The 14,345-nt window shown below is 49.6% G+C and overlaps 1 protein-coding gene across 2 annotated transcripts in view; it reads right to left on the bottom strand.

The window, feature by feature from the left end:
• Positions 1 to 14,345, bottom strand: part of TG (thyroglobulin) — a 203,521-nt gene that overhangs the window by 117,475 nt on the left and 71,701 nt on the right. For both annotated transcript variants that reach the window (XM_006189206.1, XM_032467670.1), the window contains 4 exons: positions 13,877 to 13,988; positions 11,936 to 12,015; positions 11,050 to 11,193; positions 4,068 to 4,130 (listed from right to left, as the gene is read on the bottom strand). In XM_006189206.1, the coding sequence (XP_006189268.1) occupies positions 4,068 to 4,130; positions 11,050 to 11,193; positions 11,936 to 12,015; positions 13,877 to 13,988 (399 nt within the window). The remainder of the gene's footprint in view (positions 1 to 4,067; positions 4,131 to 11,049; positions 11,194 to 11,935; positions 12,016 to 13,876; positions 13,989 to 14,345) is intronic.

Genomic DNA, 14,345 nt, shown 5'->3' on the forward strand with positions numbered 1-14,345 from the left:
GGGAGGTGGCTCCTCTCCTTAAATTCTTTCTTCCTGTGCCTTTCTCCTAATTAGAATGCAGGATCCTGTCTTTACAATCAAGACGTCCAACCCCAGCACAATACCTTTTTAGAACATAAGTGACAATTCAGAATCCAGTGTCCAAAATAGATATTTACTGAATTGAACTAAACTTAAGTGAAAGATGATCTGCTTTGCCATCACATGCCTCTCTGTAGGTGCCTGCCCTAGTGCTCCCAAGAGAGCCTGCCAAGGCCCAGTTCTAAACCAGGTACAAAGCCTCATATGGGCTCAAGCCACAGCATTTCTCTACTGCTCATCTTCTGCATTAGCCTGCTGACAACCATATCAAACCGGTTCCAATGTCTGAATGCCCCAGGCTGTTTTGTACCCCTGGGCCTTTGCACATGCAAATTGCTCTCTCCAGAAAGACATTCTAAAAGGCTCATTTGACAAATTGCTGCCATCTTAGAGCCTGTTCATATGTTAAGAGCTTTCTCTGGAGCAATATAAACCAAACACTTAGAGTAACCTCTAGCACACAGTGTGTACCCAAGACAGGCCCATCAGATTTTACAAGTCATCTTCGGTTTCACCATCCCCACCAGCCAATCGGCGCATCAGAATCCCATTTTCAAAGAGGATTTGAATGGGCAGCTTACATACACGATCTCATCAAAGAAACAAGGCCAAGAATTTAGGTCTTCAGTCTGGGACTGGGAAGTCCATCTCTGTCACCCTTTCCAGAAACTCAAACCAAATATTTTTCTCCAACTCTGAGGGGGACCACATATATGTGGGTTCCAATCCCAGCTTGGTTTAACCTAACAGAAATTCAGTTTCCTTGTTTGAAAAATAGACCTTTTTACCATTTAACTTTGAGCATTAAATTTATGCTCATAGATTTATAAAATGTTTGGTATTTAACAAATACTTTCTTTTCTCCTTGAGTAAAAAGTGCATAAAGATGAGGGTTTTACACACACTTGGTGTCTACATGCACACACATGCACACACGGCATCTGGGTCAGAATCACAGGGACATACCGATGCCCTGAAGGCAGAGCAGTGTCCTGCCTCTGACTCACATCAAAGGAACATGCTCAAACTCTTAGTTCCAACTTGGGAGCTCTAAGCACAGATGGAATTCCAGCTCCGGCATCTCTCCTGCTTTCAAATCACACTTGTCAAAGGCACATTTAAAAACAGACTCGTGTGTGTGTGTGTGTCTGTGTGTAGGGAAATGTGGAATTCTACACCTTTTTTTTTTCCTTTTGTTGGTAATTCAAGTCTCAGAAATACAAATTTTAGCAAGTCCAGAGTGGACGAGTTGCGAAATCACCTGAAGAGGCTTATGCTTTGGCTGATTTCTGTCTAACAGTATGCATTACACATTAGGCATCGCAGCTTTCTCCACCCATAAATGTAATAGGTGATATTATTTAGTAATAATACTTAAGGATTCTAAGTATGTGATAAAAAAAAACCCCACTTTGATTCACGCTAGTAAGTATGCAACTACAAACAACTGTTTGTGACTAATTCGACAATACAAACCTAGGGGCTTAAGATCTAGAGTTTTCAAACCCAATAATTCTGCTTTGGAGAAGGTGCCCCCAGGAAATAATGTGGACATTGGAAAGAGCTTTATGCACCCAGGTCTTCTCGCGGTACTTTCATAACGATGAAGAGTCAAAAACCATCAACTACCAGAGACAGAGGAGTGGGTGAGTGAACTGCACTGTGTCTAATATGACAACTGTTGCTGATCACTGCACTGTTGTGACTTGTTTCTTCATCACCAGATGGGGAGAGTAATGAATGAATGAATGAATGAATATATGCACGCATGGCAAGTATGATTTAGACATATGTAATAATTTAGAAATATACACAGGATGCAATATTAGGTAAAAACCAAAAATGTAGCACTGTAGAGAATTTGCAATCACTTTAGACCATACAGAAAAGTCTAAGATTAGGAAATATATCAGTAAATAAATTAACTGACATGGAGTAACTTCTAAACCATTCTGTGATTTTTTTTTCCTTCTGTATTTCTGCATTGTTTGAATTTTCTATAACTAATAAATGTTAAAAATAGGATCTGTCTCTTGAGGTTTGTGTGAAGATCAAATGCTTAGCACAGTGCTGAGGACAAAATGAAATCTCCATTAAATGTTGAAAAGCTTCCAAAAATACTATCTCATTGTCTTTCATTAAATGTGACACATGTCTCTTCTCTCCCTCCACAAATCCCTACAAAATGAAGTGAAGGAATAAAGTCTCAATGCAGAGATAAAAAAAACAAACAAAAATACCAAAGGGGATAAGCAAACAGCAGAGAAGGGATTTCAAGAAATTTTTAGATGAAGATGTGGAGAGGGACATGTGCGGGTGGACATGCAGTGTGGAATGACTAGTGTTCCAGGCACCTACAGAACAGAGGATGGACATGAATCAGTTGTCCCCTGGATCCCCTGGGAAGCCCAAGATGCACAAGGTACCACGGAAGGCAGGGTGAACGTAGGCTGAAGACCAGAGCATCCACTGAGGAGCCCCGCACATGGCGTTGGTATTAACAGCAGGAGTTTGCTGTGAACTACAGTGGGCGCCCCCGGGAGCCATATTCACATGGCCGTCCGATGCAGGACTCACTGTTGTGTCAACCCTGAGTCTTGATATGACCAGATTTTGAGGATGAAGTATGGGGAACTGTTAAAGGGAAGATAAAAGAGAGTTCTAAGTCCTCATCTGGCAAGGCAGGAACTCAACAGTTACTTCCAAGACTGACAAGTCAAAGGAGAGCAGGATTCACATACTTTTGAGAAACATAGAAGCCAGGATAAGAAAAAAACAGCTAAAAGAGTTGAACGTGGTGGCCTCTGGGAGTGGGAATGGCAGGTGGGTAACGATGAGACAGGCAACTACTGTTTTTCAACTGTAAATCTGGGGGGACTATTTGATCATTTCAGCTGCTTGTACATTATGTCAATAAATCTCAGAATCAATTGCGACCAGAGTCTGACTCAGATCCGTGTTCTCTGTTTGGCCTCAGGTGCATTCACTTCTCTCTAAGTCCCACGTCCACCATCTGTGACATGGCAAGGATGACTCCTACCTCACTGTTCTGCGGGAAGCTAACAGCAGATCATTTATGTAGAGTGTCTAGACCTCAGGTCTTGGACATGAATTCTCTAAGTGCTCAGATGTTACATGTTCTGTATAGAATGCTCAGGAAACACACACACACACATGACCTCCAAAGTTAGCTCCTTTAACTGAGTGCAGGAGGTGATAACACAGTGGAGAACATTTATACTTTCAGCCCAGCCTCAGCCATAAATGATTCCTTCCTACACGAGCTACATTCTGTCACGTCAGCCAGGACCATAATGACAGACGTCTAGAGCCCCTCAGACACCACGTCACAGGACAGGAATGACCAGAGCCTCTCATTTCCTGACTGAGGGGAGGCAGAAAAGGGACATGTAATTCGGTGCATCCAGCTTGGCCCCACGGTGCCCACGCCCCGCATTTCCTGCTGCCCAGACGGGGCGCATGGTGGTGGGGACGGTGCCAAGTGCAAGAGGGGAGAGCTGCCTCCGCCTGGGCTGTTCTCCTGGGTTTGGGACCAGGGCCCAGACTTAGATGTCACTGTGCCACCCAGCGTGCTCATGGCTGTGACCTCCCAACTCTTGCACATAGAGGAGCTGACTTCTTTCACTTTGGGACCACAAATACCACAATCCTTGACATGGCCCTGGGTTGCACAGGTCCAGTCATTCTGCGACAGGTGAAATCAGGAGGACTGGGCTCACGTCCCACTCAGCTTTCCCATCGGCTGCAATATGTGGCCAAGTCATTTCACTGCCAGGAGTCACTTATCCTCATCTGTGACATGGCCGTGGTGCCAGTGTTTGCCCTCCCTGGGCACGTGTGTAAGCACAGGAGCTCGAGTTAATGAGTGTGAGAGTGTCGTGTGAGCTATGAACTACTGGACCACAGTAAGGAGAAAGAAGAGAGTCAAGGGGACACCCGAGAGATGAAGGACACAAGGAACTTACCTTTCTCTGTGAGGGGAGGCAGGGCCACTGGAGGGCAAAAACTGGGAGCATCATTTTGAGCCACTGAAAAGAAGACAAAGGCGGCCTTTTAGCTCTTTTTTACTCTTAAGATCACTGAGCTCTGAAGGTGTGAGTAGAGGTGCTACTTGCTGACAGGAGAATTGCACCTGAAAGGCAGACAAAGTGCATCCAGACCCCAGCACCGCCCCTGGGTGGGTCAGGATGGGCTAGGTGAGGCCGAAGGGACCATCCCAACATCTCAGGGGCTTAAAACAGCAAAAGTTCACCGCTCCTCTGCCCACATGTTCCCTGCAGGTGGGCTGGGGTGCTCCCCTGTGACTCCTCCCTCAAACCCCAGGCTGAGGGAGGCACCATCACGCCCCCTGCTTCACCGAGGAGGCCGCAGCAGGGGAAAGAATGCAGCCAACGTCACTCCTGCTCTACAGCTTCTGCCTACAACTGACCCATGACACTTGTCATTTTCACATCATTTTCCAGAGCCAGGGGTGAGGAAGTGCAGACCTACGATGTCCCAGAGAGTGAAGAGCCAGAGACGTGCGGTGAACAAGAGAAGTGCCTCCCGCCACCACCTAACTGACCTGCTCACTTAGGGGAGGCACCCAGCCTCTCTGGGTCTCGGCTTCCACATCTGTTCAATGGGGATGACACAGCCCATGTTGGGAACTGCTGTGAGCATTACAGGAGCTAGTGTAGGAGACACCCAGGCACGGGGCAAGAGCGCAAAAAATGGCAGCTCTTAACTGCAGGTAGCATGGCAGGGGGGCAGAGCCTGGGCTAGGAGGGCAGACAGACCTGAGCTTGAACCTCCACGTACCTCTTAGAAGCAGTGCAGACAGGCAAGTTATCTGGCTTCTCCTACACCCAGTTTCAGCATCGGTACATGAGGGTAATGTAAGAGTTTACTGAGAAACCACATGTACCCGGTAGGTGATCCTAGAGTGTTAATTACCCCTTCGCCATCCTCTTTCCTTACTGAACAATCTAAGTCTTCAAAACCTCAGCATCCCTTTCTCCCAATGGCCCAAACTAGGAACGCCACCAATCTCTTCCCTCTCCAAGCTGCAGTGTAGCCTGGTCAGGGGTCAAGGGTCAAGAGTGGGACCCAGGGTCAAGGGTCAGTGACCCAGGGTGAGATCGGCTTGGCCGCTTTCCTTGTGTAACGTGGAGCAGGTTTCTTAACTTCCTCGTCCTCACTTTCCTCATGAGTAAAATGGGGGTAATGACTACTCTCCTGGCTGTGAGGTTTAGATGGGTGGTGTATGTAAAGCCTTGGGTATACAGTAAGCACTCCATAAATGCTGGCAAGTGTTCACTCTTAATACCACCCTTTCATACCAACACACCCTTGTCGTTGACTCTGCTCCTTGTCTGCCTCCATGAAGAGTCTCGAGTCAGAGTCATGCTCTGTTCTGGTCCCTAAAGTCCCCTCCCCTCCTGCCGCCTCCTTTGCCTCCTCCACTTCGGTCAGGTCTGCATGACCCAGCCGCTCTGAGTTCCGGAGCCCCCAGTGGTATTGTGCCTTTCCTGCTTGGCTCCATCTGCCTAGAAGCACCTCCCAGTCATCCTTCTAAGGCCCTGGTTCCCAAGCTTTGACAGACATTGGCACCCCCGGAAGGCTTGGTAGCACACACTCCAGAATCTGATTCAGCAGGTCTGGGCCATGGCCTGAGGTCTGGCATTTCTGACAAGTCCCCAGGTAATGCAGACCCTGCTGTCCAGGGACACAGTCTGAGGGTCACTGAGCTAAGGATTCTGTCATCCAAATCTGTGAGCTCCTCATACAAAATGCAGAACCACTGATAACCACCGCCATGCCCCACCTCACCGGGCAGGCCAGCTGGTTTACTGAAATGTCCATCTTTTCTTTCTCAGAACAAAGACCCTGAGAGTTAGTGCGGCCTTCAGAGAACAACTCGACTAACCTACCTCAAGGGCATTCAAATGTCCATACCCTTTACCCCAGTCATTCTGCTTCTGGAAATTTATCTGGAAATTCAAAGCAGGCTCAGTTTGCAAAGGACACATTTACACAATACTAACGAAAACTACGTGCATGTGAGAACAGTCAGGCGAGCTGCCCTCCATTCACAAGGAGGCCGACTGCGTGGCACGTCTCAGCCGGGCGTCTAGCACCCAGCTCGCTGCTGTGGCTGCTCGTGCTCTTCCTCACCTCCATCAGGGTCTCCCGACCCGGCGCTGGCAGCCCTCTGGGTGGGACCTTCCTGACAGGACAGGAATAGCTGAGCCTTGAAGTTCTCAGCTTCACTGGGCCCCTGGGGCACAGCAAACCCCAACACACTCAGTCCCTGGGAGGGACCCAGTCCCTGGGGACCCCCCCTACGGAGAATCGTACTGCTAACCTGGAGAGAGACGTTCCGCTAATTCACACTTGTTAAGCAAATGGACGGAGACCTTTCTGCATTTTCCCAACTCTGCTTTCAGTGACTGCAAGTTGGTAGCTTGAATGGGGCCGTGGCGGGAGTATTTACACCACGGGAAGTGGCGACGGCTACAAAACTACACATCAGGACTTCCCCGGCCTCCCCGGTTGTAAAATATTGGCCAGCGCAGCACAGGACGGGATCAAGGATAGACCCTGTCCCATCAGGTTGTTTGGGGACTAATAGAATGGTCCCTGCAAAGCCCCAGCCCAGTGCCTGGAGCCGACCCCGAGCTAAGTAACAGGCCTCCGCTGTTGACAGGGCGCAAGCACCAACGAACAGTGGATGGTAACCGCTCCTCCGTGCGGGAGTTTCCACGTGGGCTGCAGAGAGGCATAGTTAGAAGAGCCGGGCATTTCCTTTCCAGGTAATTCCTGTGTCTAGAGTAGCTACCGGGTCCAAGTGCATTTGCTTCACAGAAGAAGAGAGGAACTGTTGTTTTTTTTTTTTAGAAGCCACATTTGACTTTGTAAACAAACCAAAGACCCTGCCCCACTTGCAGGCCCCGTGAAGCTGCAGAGAGACCAGCAGCCCAGTCCTCCGCCAAGAGCAGCAGGTACCAGTGCCCGCCCCTTCCAGGAAGCCCTGAGCTCGGGGGCAGCTGGACCACAGCGCATCCTCTTCTCCTGCACTCCCACCCTGCTTGCCTAAGAGCACTTCCTCTTTGGGTCCTGCCACCTGCCGGGAAGGGGCTGCAAAGAGCCTCATTTGCATTCACAATTGCTCAGCCTGAGCCTCTCAGTTCTGCGCTCAGACACCACATGGAATCTTCTGTCTGCTGCGGGCAGCAGTCAGCAAGCTTATTGCCACGGGCTCTCTGAGGTCCTCTCTGGGCACTCCCAGCTCTAGGTTTGTGCCTCCCTCCTGGATCCTAGGAGGCTCAGCTTCTGCCTTGGTTCCATGAACACAGCCCAGTACCAGGGTTATGTTGTAATTGCTCATGTGCAGAGAATCCATCAAGTCTTAAGACTTAGCACCAGCCCCCCAATTCTGATGGAGACAACTGAAAGGAGACAGACTGACCGGTGAGAACCTGGCTCTACTCTCCATCAGGAGAGTCAGGCGGGTCGCCAAACCCCTCTGACAGCCAGCCCTCTTCTTTCCATTCTTCTGAAGTGGGAAACTGGGAGCCACTCACATCAGACTGGCCATGAGCCATGGGCAGCCAAGGTGGGTTCGACCCAGGGGTCCTGAGAGACTGATGCCACTTTGGCATTTTTACAATTTTCTCCCTGCACACCCCACCCCTGACCGCAGGCAGCACGCAGTGTGAAACCCTGCCTGCTTGGGCAGCTCCATGCCAGGAGCCAGGAGGAGAAGGAGGTCCCTAAAGCACAAAGGAGGGCCTGCAGGGGCCTCTCAGCAATGGGTTTCCGCCTCTCAGAAGCAGAGTTAATTTCCTGTTCCCTCTGTGCATATGACTGTTCTAGTATTGAGCCTGTCATGCTGGAGTTAATCACATATGCCCACATCTTCCCACTGGGATGTGAGCATCTAAGAAAAATGACTATATTCTATTATTTTAATAATCTTTCAGTTCCCAGTCCCTAGCACGGTGTGTGACCCAGTGCGGACACTCAATAAAGTTTCAAAACTTCCAGACTTAACGGCGTGAGTAATTCAGCACTAGCATGGCTGACTTATTTATAGCTTATAACTCCTTCTTAAACTGTGAGAGTCTGGAGGCAGGAGCCATATCTTATTCATACTCAGCCATATAATATAGTGAGTAAGTCAATGGCTAAGTATAACCATATAATAAGGTTATATGTTATTTGGACCCAGTTCTTTCTGACTGGGTCCAAATTCTGTCATTTACCTGCTGTGTGTGGGCAAGTGACTTAACCTCCCTGAACCTCTGTTTCCTCGTTTAACAGCGGCTGTGAGGATGAGGTGAGATAATGCTTATGAAGTGCTTGGCATCCAGCCAGGCACACAGTGAGAGCCCAGTGAACAGCGGTGGGGCTCGTAACCCTGAGGCACCCGGCATGACTGATGCCCTGCCGGTGTCCGCTGAATGAAGCACCTCTGTGAACTTTTAATTCCTTGCCCTGGAGTTCCTAGTCAGAACTCCTGAGTCCTCAGCCTGACCCCACAGAATATATGTTGGAAAAAGCTAGTGGTCTGTGCATTCAGATAAAAAGTCACAGAAGAGATGGAAAGAGGTGGGACAACAAGCACCTTGGGTTCTTTTCCTTGCTAAATCCTGCCAGGATGCTGTAACCCTATGGTCTGGTTCCCATGTTTCTGAACAAATGAATTAGTTTTTAGCTTCTTTTTATTCAGCTCTTCCCTGAGCACTAGAAAGGTGGAAAATGACATTTTCCAGCCTTTGGTGGGGTGAGGAGGTGGGAAGAGGGGAGAGGGGACAGAAGGGGCAAGTAAGCACTGAGGGAAGGGTGAGAGTTCAGCTGAAGACCCTAAAGCTGGCACTGGGTCTCCTGCCGGGGCCCTGTCCTGGGCAGGCACTCACCCCCCAACCCCTGTGAGTCAGTTACAGGCTCCTCTCTGTGGGACAGTCCCCCCCCTCCAAACAGAAACCCACTGAGGCTATTTCATCATACAATCCTAATGCTTTTCTTAAAATAACTCAAGATGTTAAAGTAAAATAAAAGTAATAAATAGAGTGGACTCAGATCAAGTCACAAGATGCTCACGGTGCACAGCCGCAGGGAGGGTTCCATGCAGCCTGGTAACAATTAACTCCAAAAAAATCAGCCCTGAAGCCACGGAATGTCTCGGGAATTAACAGACTCAAAGACAAGGGCCAAGGACCCGTTCCACCGAGGAGCCCCAGCCCAGGCCTCTCCGGCTGGACATGGCTCTACAAGCAGAGGCCAGCTTACCAGCTGGTCTAATTGACTAGCTTGTTTGTCAGTTTTATTTTTTCAATGTATTAGTCGACTGCCTGTTTAGTCAGCTGAGTTGAGTTGGGGGAAAACCAGTCAGACAAGGTGTCTATACATTTTCACTTCCAGTCACTCATGGGATACGGGAGACTGGCCAGGAGGCAACATGGTAAAAGGGAAGAGTGAATTTTGGAGTCATCAGAGCTGAGTTTGTGACCTGACTCTGCATCTTGCTGGCTATGTTGTTTGGGTCAAACAACTTCAGCTTTCTACACCACCCTCTCTTCACCTTAAGATGGAGGAAACAATGTCCACTTCATAGGGGCGTCGAGTAGAATGTCATATAGCCCACGTAGAAGCCCCAGCCCATGCGCAGACACATGGTGGGCACGTGAGTAATGTCAGCTCTCCTCTCCTTTCCTACTTTGGGCAAAGTGTTGTGGTGGGTGACGTGCGGAACATGAAATCAAAGTTACAGACCTCTAAGGTTCCTCCAGATCAGACATCCTGTAACTCGTTTCCAAGGCAAGGGCCAGCCAGAGCCAGCACCCACCCTATACTGACTCTGAAAGTGAGGAGAAGGCCACTAACGGGGGAGGCTGGAGGCACTGACCTCAGCTCAGCCTCTTCACTGGACTCCTGCTAAGAGGGGGTGTCTATCTCTTAGCATCTTGAACATCTTTCTGAATTTGCTTCCAGGACATACAGTGGGGAGGACATCCAGGCTCCATGCAGTCACCTACTGTCCCCCAAGTGTACCCACACCCACAAACACCCAGAATGTAAGCGCTGATAGGGCCCCAGTGACTCTCCTCAGTGTTTCCCTGGTGGAGGAGCTGAGGGAGTGGTATGACTTTCCTAAAGGCAAACCTACGGTAGATGGCAGAGTTGGAAAGATTATAATATCCCTTCATTTGAGTCTAGAAGCTTCTCCATCACACCATGTAGATCATTCATTCATTCACCAATTTCAAATTGAGCTCCTAAAATGCACTGGGCTAAAATCAGAACGCATGTGGGAAGTACACACTTGGGGCCAACACTGCCTTGCCCTGAAGTCCTAACTCCATGTACATCATCAGATACACACTGGGGACCCTTTCCCTCCTTAAGATGCCAGGTGCTCCACTGTCCTGGTTAATCGACAAGACAAGAAAACCACGGGAATCTGGCCGAGTGCACAGCTATTGGTTTCCCCTGTCCAGAGACAGCACCTTTACTCTGAGGCTCCTCCTCTCCCCTGAGTGTATAGTCTTACAGGGACTGTCCATAAAGCTGTCCCTTCACCCAAACCCCCACCCTCTGGCAGTGGTTGGACTCACAGCCCAAACTGGGCCAGGCTCTCTCCCTGAAATGGAAAGCTTGAACACAGTCACCCATATCCTTTGGCACCAACTGATGAGGATGGGCCACGCTGAAGAGGCTGCCTGCTTATTCCTGCTAAACACACGCATGCAGCTGAGGCCTAGTCAGTCACCTTTCCTTTGCATCTGCAGGCAGACTTCCAATAAATTCCTTTTCTGCTTAAGTTAATTAGAATCTATCTCTGTTGCTTACATTCAGTGAATCCTGACTAAATCTACTTCCTGGCCCCAGGACATCATCCTGATACGCGATTGAGAAACCGTCAACTAAAGATGCCCACGTAGCTGTTGAGGCCAGGTCACTTACCGGGCCTCTGGTACCATCCGAAGGGATAGGTGCGGACCTCAGTGTCCGGAGAGCCACAGTCCAAAATGCGCCAGGTTCCCCCATTTTCCTCACTGCACGTCTGAAGTCCCAAGCTGTTTAGAGTTATGCATGTCACCTCTCCTCCTGGAGCAAAAGATAGTCAGGACCAGGAAAATGATCATGCTGGAAGATTCTAACTGAATGAGAGAAGTTCTGCCAACTCCTTCTTCAACAGACATTGGGGCCGCACCATCATATTCCAGGGATGGGCTTGGCCACTGAGGAAAAACCCGCTACCTTAACAAGCCTCTGGTCTAAAAGCACAGGGGTGGAGGCGGCCCGACCTAGTCAAGCGGCCATCATGCCCCCAGGGCTGTGCCAGGGCTGTGTTTGCATCACACCACTTGGTCCTCACACAACCCTGGAGGAGGGTAGCATTTGTATCCCTATTTGCAGATAAGGAAACTGAGGCTTAGAGAGATTAAGGGACGTATCCAGGACCACACATCTAGTAAAGGACAGAATCAAGTTTCAAATACAGATATATGGACGGATGCAAAGTTCACCCCACCAAGCTACCTGACCCAGGTCTTGAAAGGTGAGCAGAAGACAGCTAAGTGGGCAGTGGGAGGAAGGCTACTTCGGTCAGTGGAAGCGCTGTGTAAAGCTGACCATGTGCTGGACCACGAGCCGTGTCCCAGCAACCACGTTTATCAGCCAGCTCCCCTCCCCCAGCCCCCACTCCCCATCTGCGAATGAGGATTACCCCTGCCCCCACCACGAGGATGAGGAAGTGCCAAGGGTTAGATAAGACTGTAGATGTGGGTGTGTTTCCTAGACTGTAAAGTGCTGCATGCGGGCCAGAGGGAGCGGTCATCATTGTCACCTTCTGACTGGGAGACGTTCAGAAAGCCAAAGCCGGTGCAGCACGGGTCCTCGTCACACAGGCGCTCACACTCGAAGAAGCTGGCGGAAGAGGATAAAGAGCAGGCCTGGGGGTTTGCGTTGGACCAGGCCTGCTGGGGGCTGCAGGGCCGCCCTCCTCACTTCTGGGAGCCTCCCTCCCCTGTACGACGGCTGTGGGGGTGGATTCCTAGCTTTGAGGTTCTCTCTGAAAACAAAATTCTACTCTTTTCTCAAGAATGTCATCTTGCCATCCTGCCTTCATCATTCACTCGGTCATTCATCAAGCATACATCCTACGCCTCTTACGTGCCAGGCTCCAAGCCAAGCCACCCCAGGCTCCTGAACGTGCTCCCACAATCCTCTCCCACAGGGAGAACGCCCCTGCTTTGGGCTCCAGGAAAGGAGAGAAGTGGGGGACTTGAGGGAGTTACAGTGGGAACCACCCACCCTGGTGCCTGTTGAGCGGCAAAGAGTTGTGCTTGATCCCCCCTGACCTTCCCCTACCCACTTACAGCACAGGCTCCTCACAGTTCAGGAGCGCACCTCTGTCGGCTGGGGCAGGGCACCGAGGCTCGCTCTCTCTGGACCTACTTTGTTTAATAACTCAGTGTGCTTACTGGACCCCACCGTTATAGGGCCAGTCCTGGCAGGAGGAACTTGGTGGCTCCCAAGCCATGCTCCTGGGGTCAGCTCTGAGTTGCCCCTGCCCTGACCACGTGTCCCAGTGCAGATCGCCCCCTCCTGACTTGCAAGAGCTCGCTCAGCCCCTTCATCCCCCTTCAGTGCGGGGGCCCTGCCATGCTCTGCGGCTCTTCTCCTTCCCTGACTTAGGCGCCCCCGAATCCAAGTCCCATCTGGGGGATAAAGCCTCCATCTCCTGGGCAGCTTTGCCCACGCTGGCCGCATCTCCGCCCGGATCTCTGTGGACCGCCTCCCCATTTCCCTCTCCCAGAGTTCAGTTCACCTGCTCACCCACCACTTCACTTTCCTCTCTTGGGGCCCATTGCCAGGCTCTACCCTGGATGACATGTTTCACCTCTGAACCACCCTCCCCTGAGTCCAGCTACGCAAGCTCTGTTCCCGCAGCCCCTGTCCCAGCACAGGGGTCACTCTGGTCCCTGTTTCCAACCCTCCTTCTCTTCCCGCTTCCCATCAGCCAGATCTCAAGACTGACTTTCCCACATCGTCTATTTATGTCCATTTTCAAAAGCAGATCTTAATGCCAGCAACATGACATAGTTTCATAAATCAGCAATATTTCATAGATCAACAGTTCATAGATCAAAGACTCTCAGACACCAACGTACACAGGAATAACCAGGGGAACTTGGTTCAAATTCAGATTCCTGAGCCCCCTGAAATGCAGATTCAGTAGGTCCAGGGTAGGACCCTGGAGTGGGGTTTGTAAAAAGTCCCCCTGGTGGTTCGGATGGATGAGATCCACAGACTGGGTGGGGAGAAACATCACCTTCAATGATAACTAAATTACAGCTAATTAAATAAATAACAAAAAACATTTTTAAAATAATAAATGAAATCAAAAATCCTTATATGCTGATGGCCCTGTTGAAAGTTCTATTTGCTCTCCAGATTCTGAATGCAGCACAGGGAGCCTTTGCTGGTCAAGTTCATTGCCATGCTGGATAATGTGTATTAATTGATGAAACAGGGGTCAATGTTTCCCTTTGGCACCAGCTGACCGGAGGTTCACGGCTAAATGCTATGTTGACTATTAGTCACTGATCTCAACCATGGTTTCTAGATAGAGTTACCTCTTTATTACTTTTTCACCCTTTGCTTTGGGTTTTACAGTTTTGCATGCTTGTGCCTTTAATCGATACTTTGCCACTTTCTTTATGAAAATAGAAGGATCTTAATAAAAGTATTGGCAGTGAGGCGGGGGCCAACGGAAGCAGCTTACCCATCGGAGATGGATTTGCTGGACATGGGCACTTTGTTTCTAATGGAGATCCCCGTCAGCCTTTGGAATGGCAGGCGAGTGTAAAAATTCTTCACTTTCTCTTGCAGTACAACTACACAGAGGAAGAAAGAAATGACATTATTTAGGGAGCGATGCATCGTAACCACAAAATCAGGGGGACAAAGGTACGTGAATCACACTGAAAACTTCCAATTAAAGATGGCATATTAAACTCCTGTACTTACACTCTGTTTCCATCCCAACTCTCACTAAAATACTGGTAAAGGGATTTTTCCAAAGGCGTACACCCACAAGGAAAGAGTCGGAGAGAGGATAGAGCAACAAAATTTGGGGAGCCAGGAGAAACACAGAGGGGTAGAGTGAGCTGATCAACCTAAGGAAGCTGAATGCTCGACCCTTCTGTGGGAAGAACCAAGAAGCAACCCCACACGTCTTCTGGTATCCCAAC

The sequence above is a fragment of the Camelus ferus genome, chromosome 25 (genome assembly GCF_009834535.1).
Source record: "Camelus ferus isolate YT-003-E chromosome 25, BCGSAC_Cfer_1.0, whole genome shotgun sequence".
NCBI classification, from domain to species: domain Eukaryota; kingdom Metazoa; phylum Chordata; class Mammalia; order Artiodactyla; family Camelidae; genus Camelus; species Camelus ferus.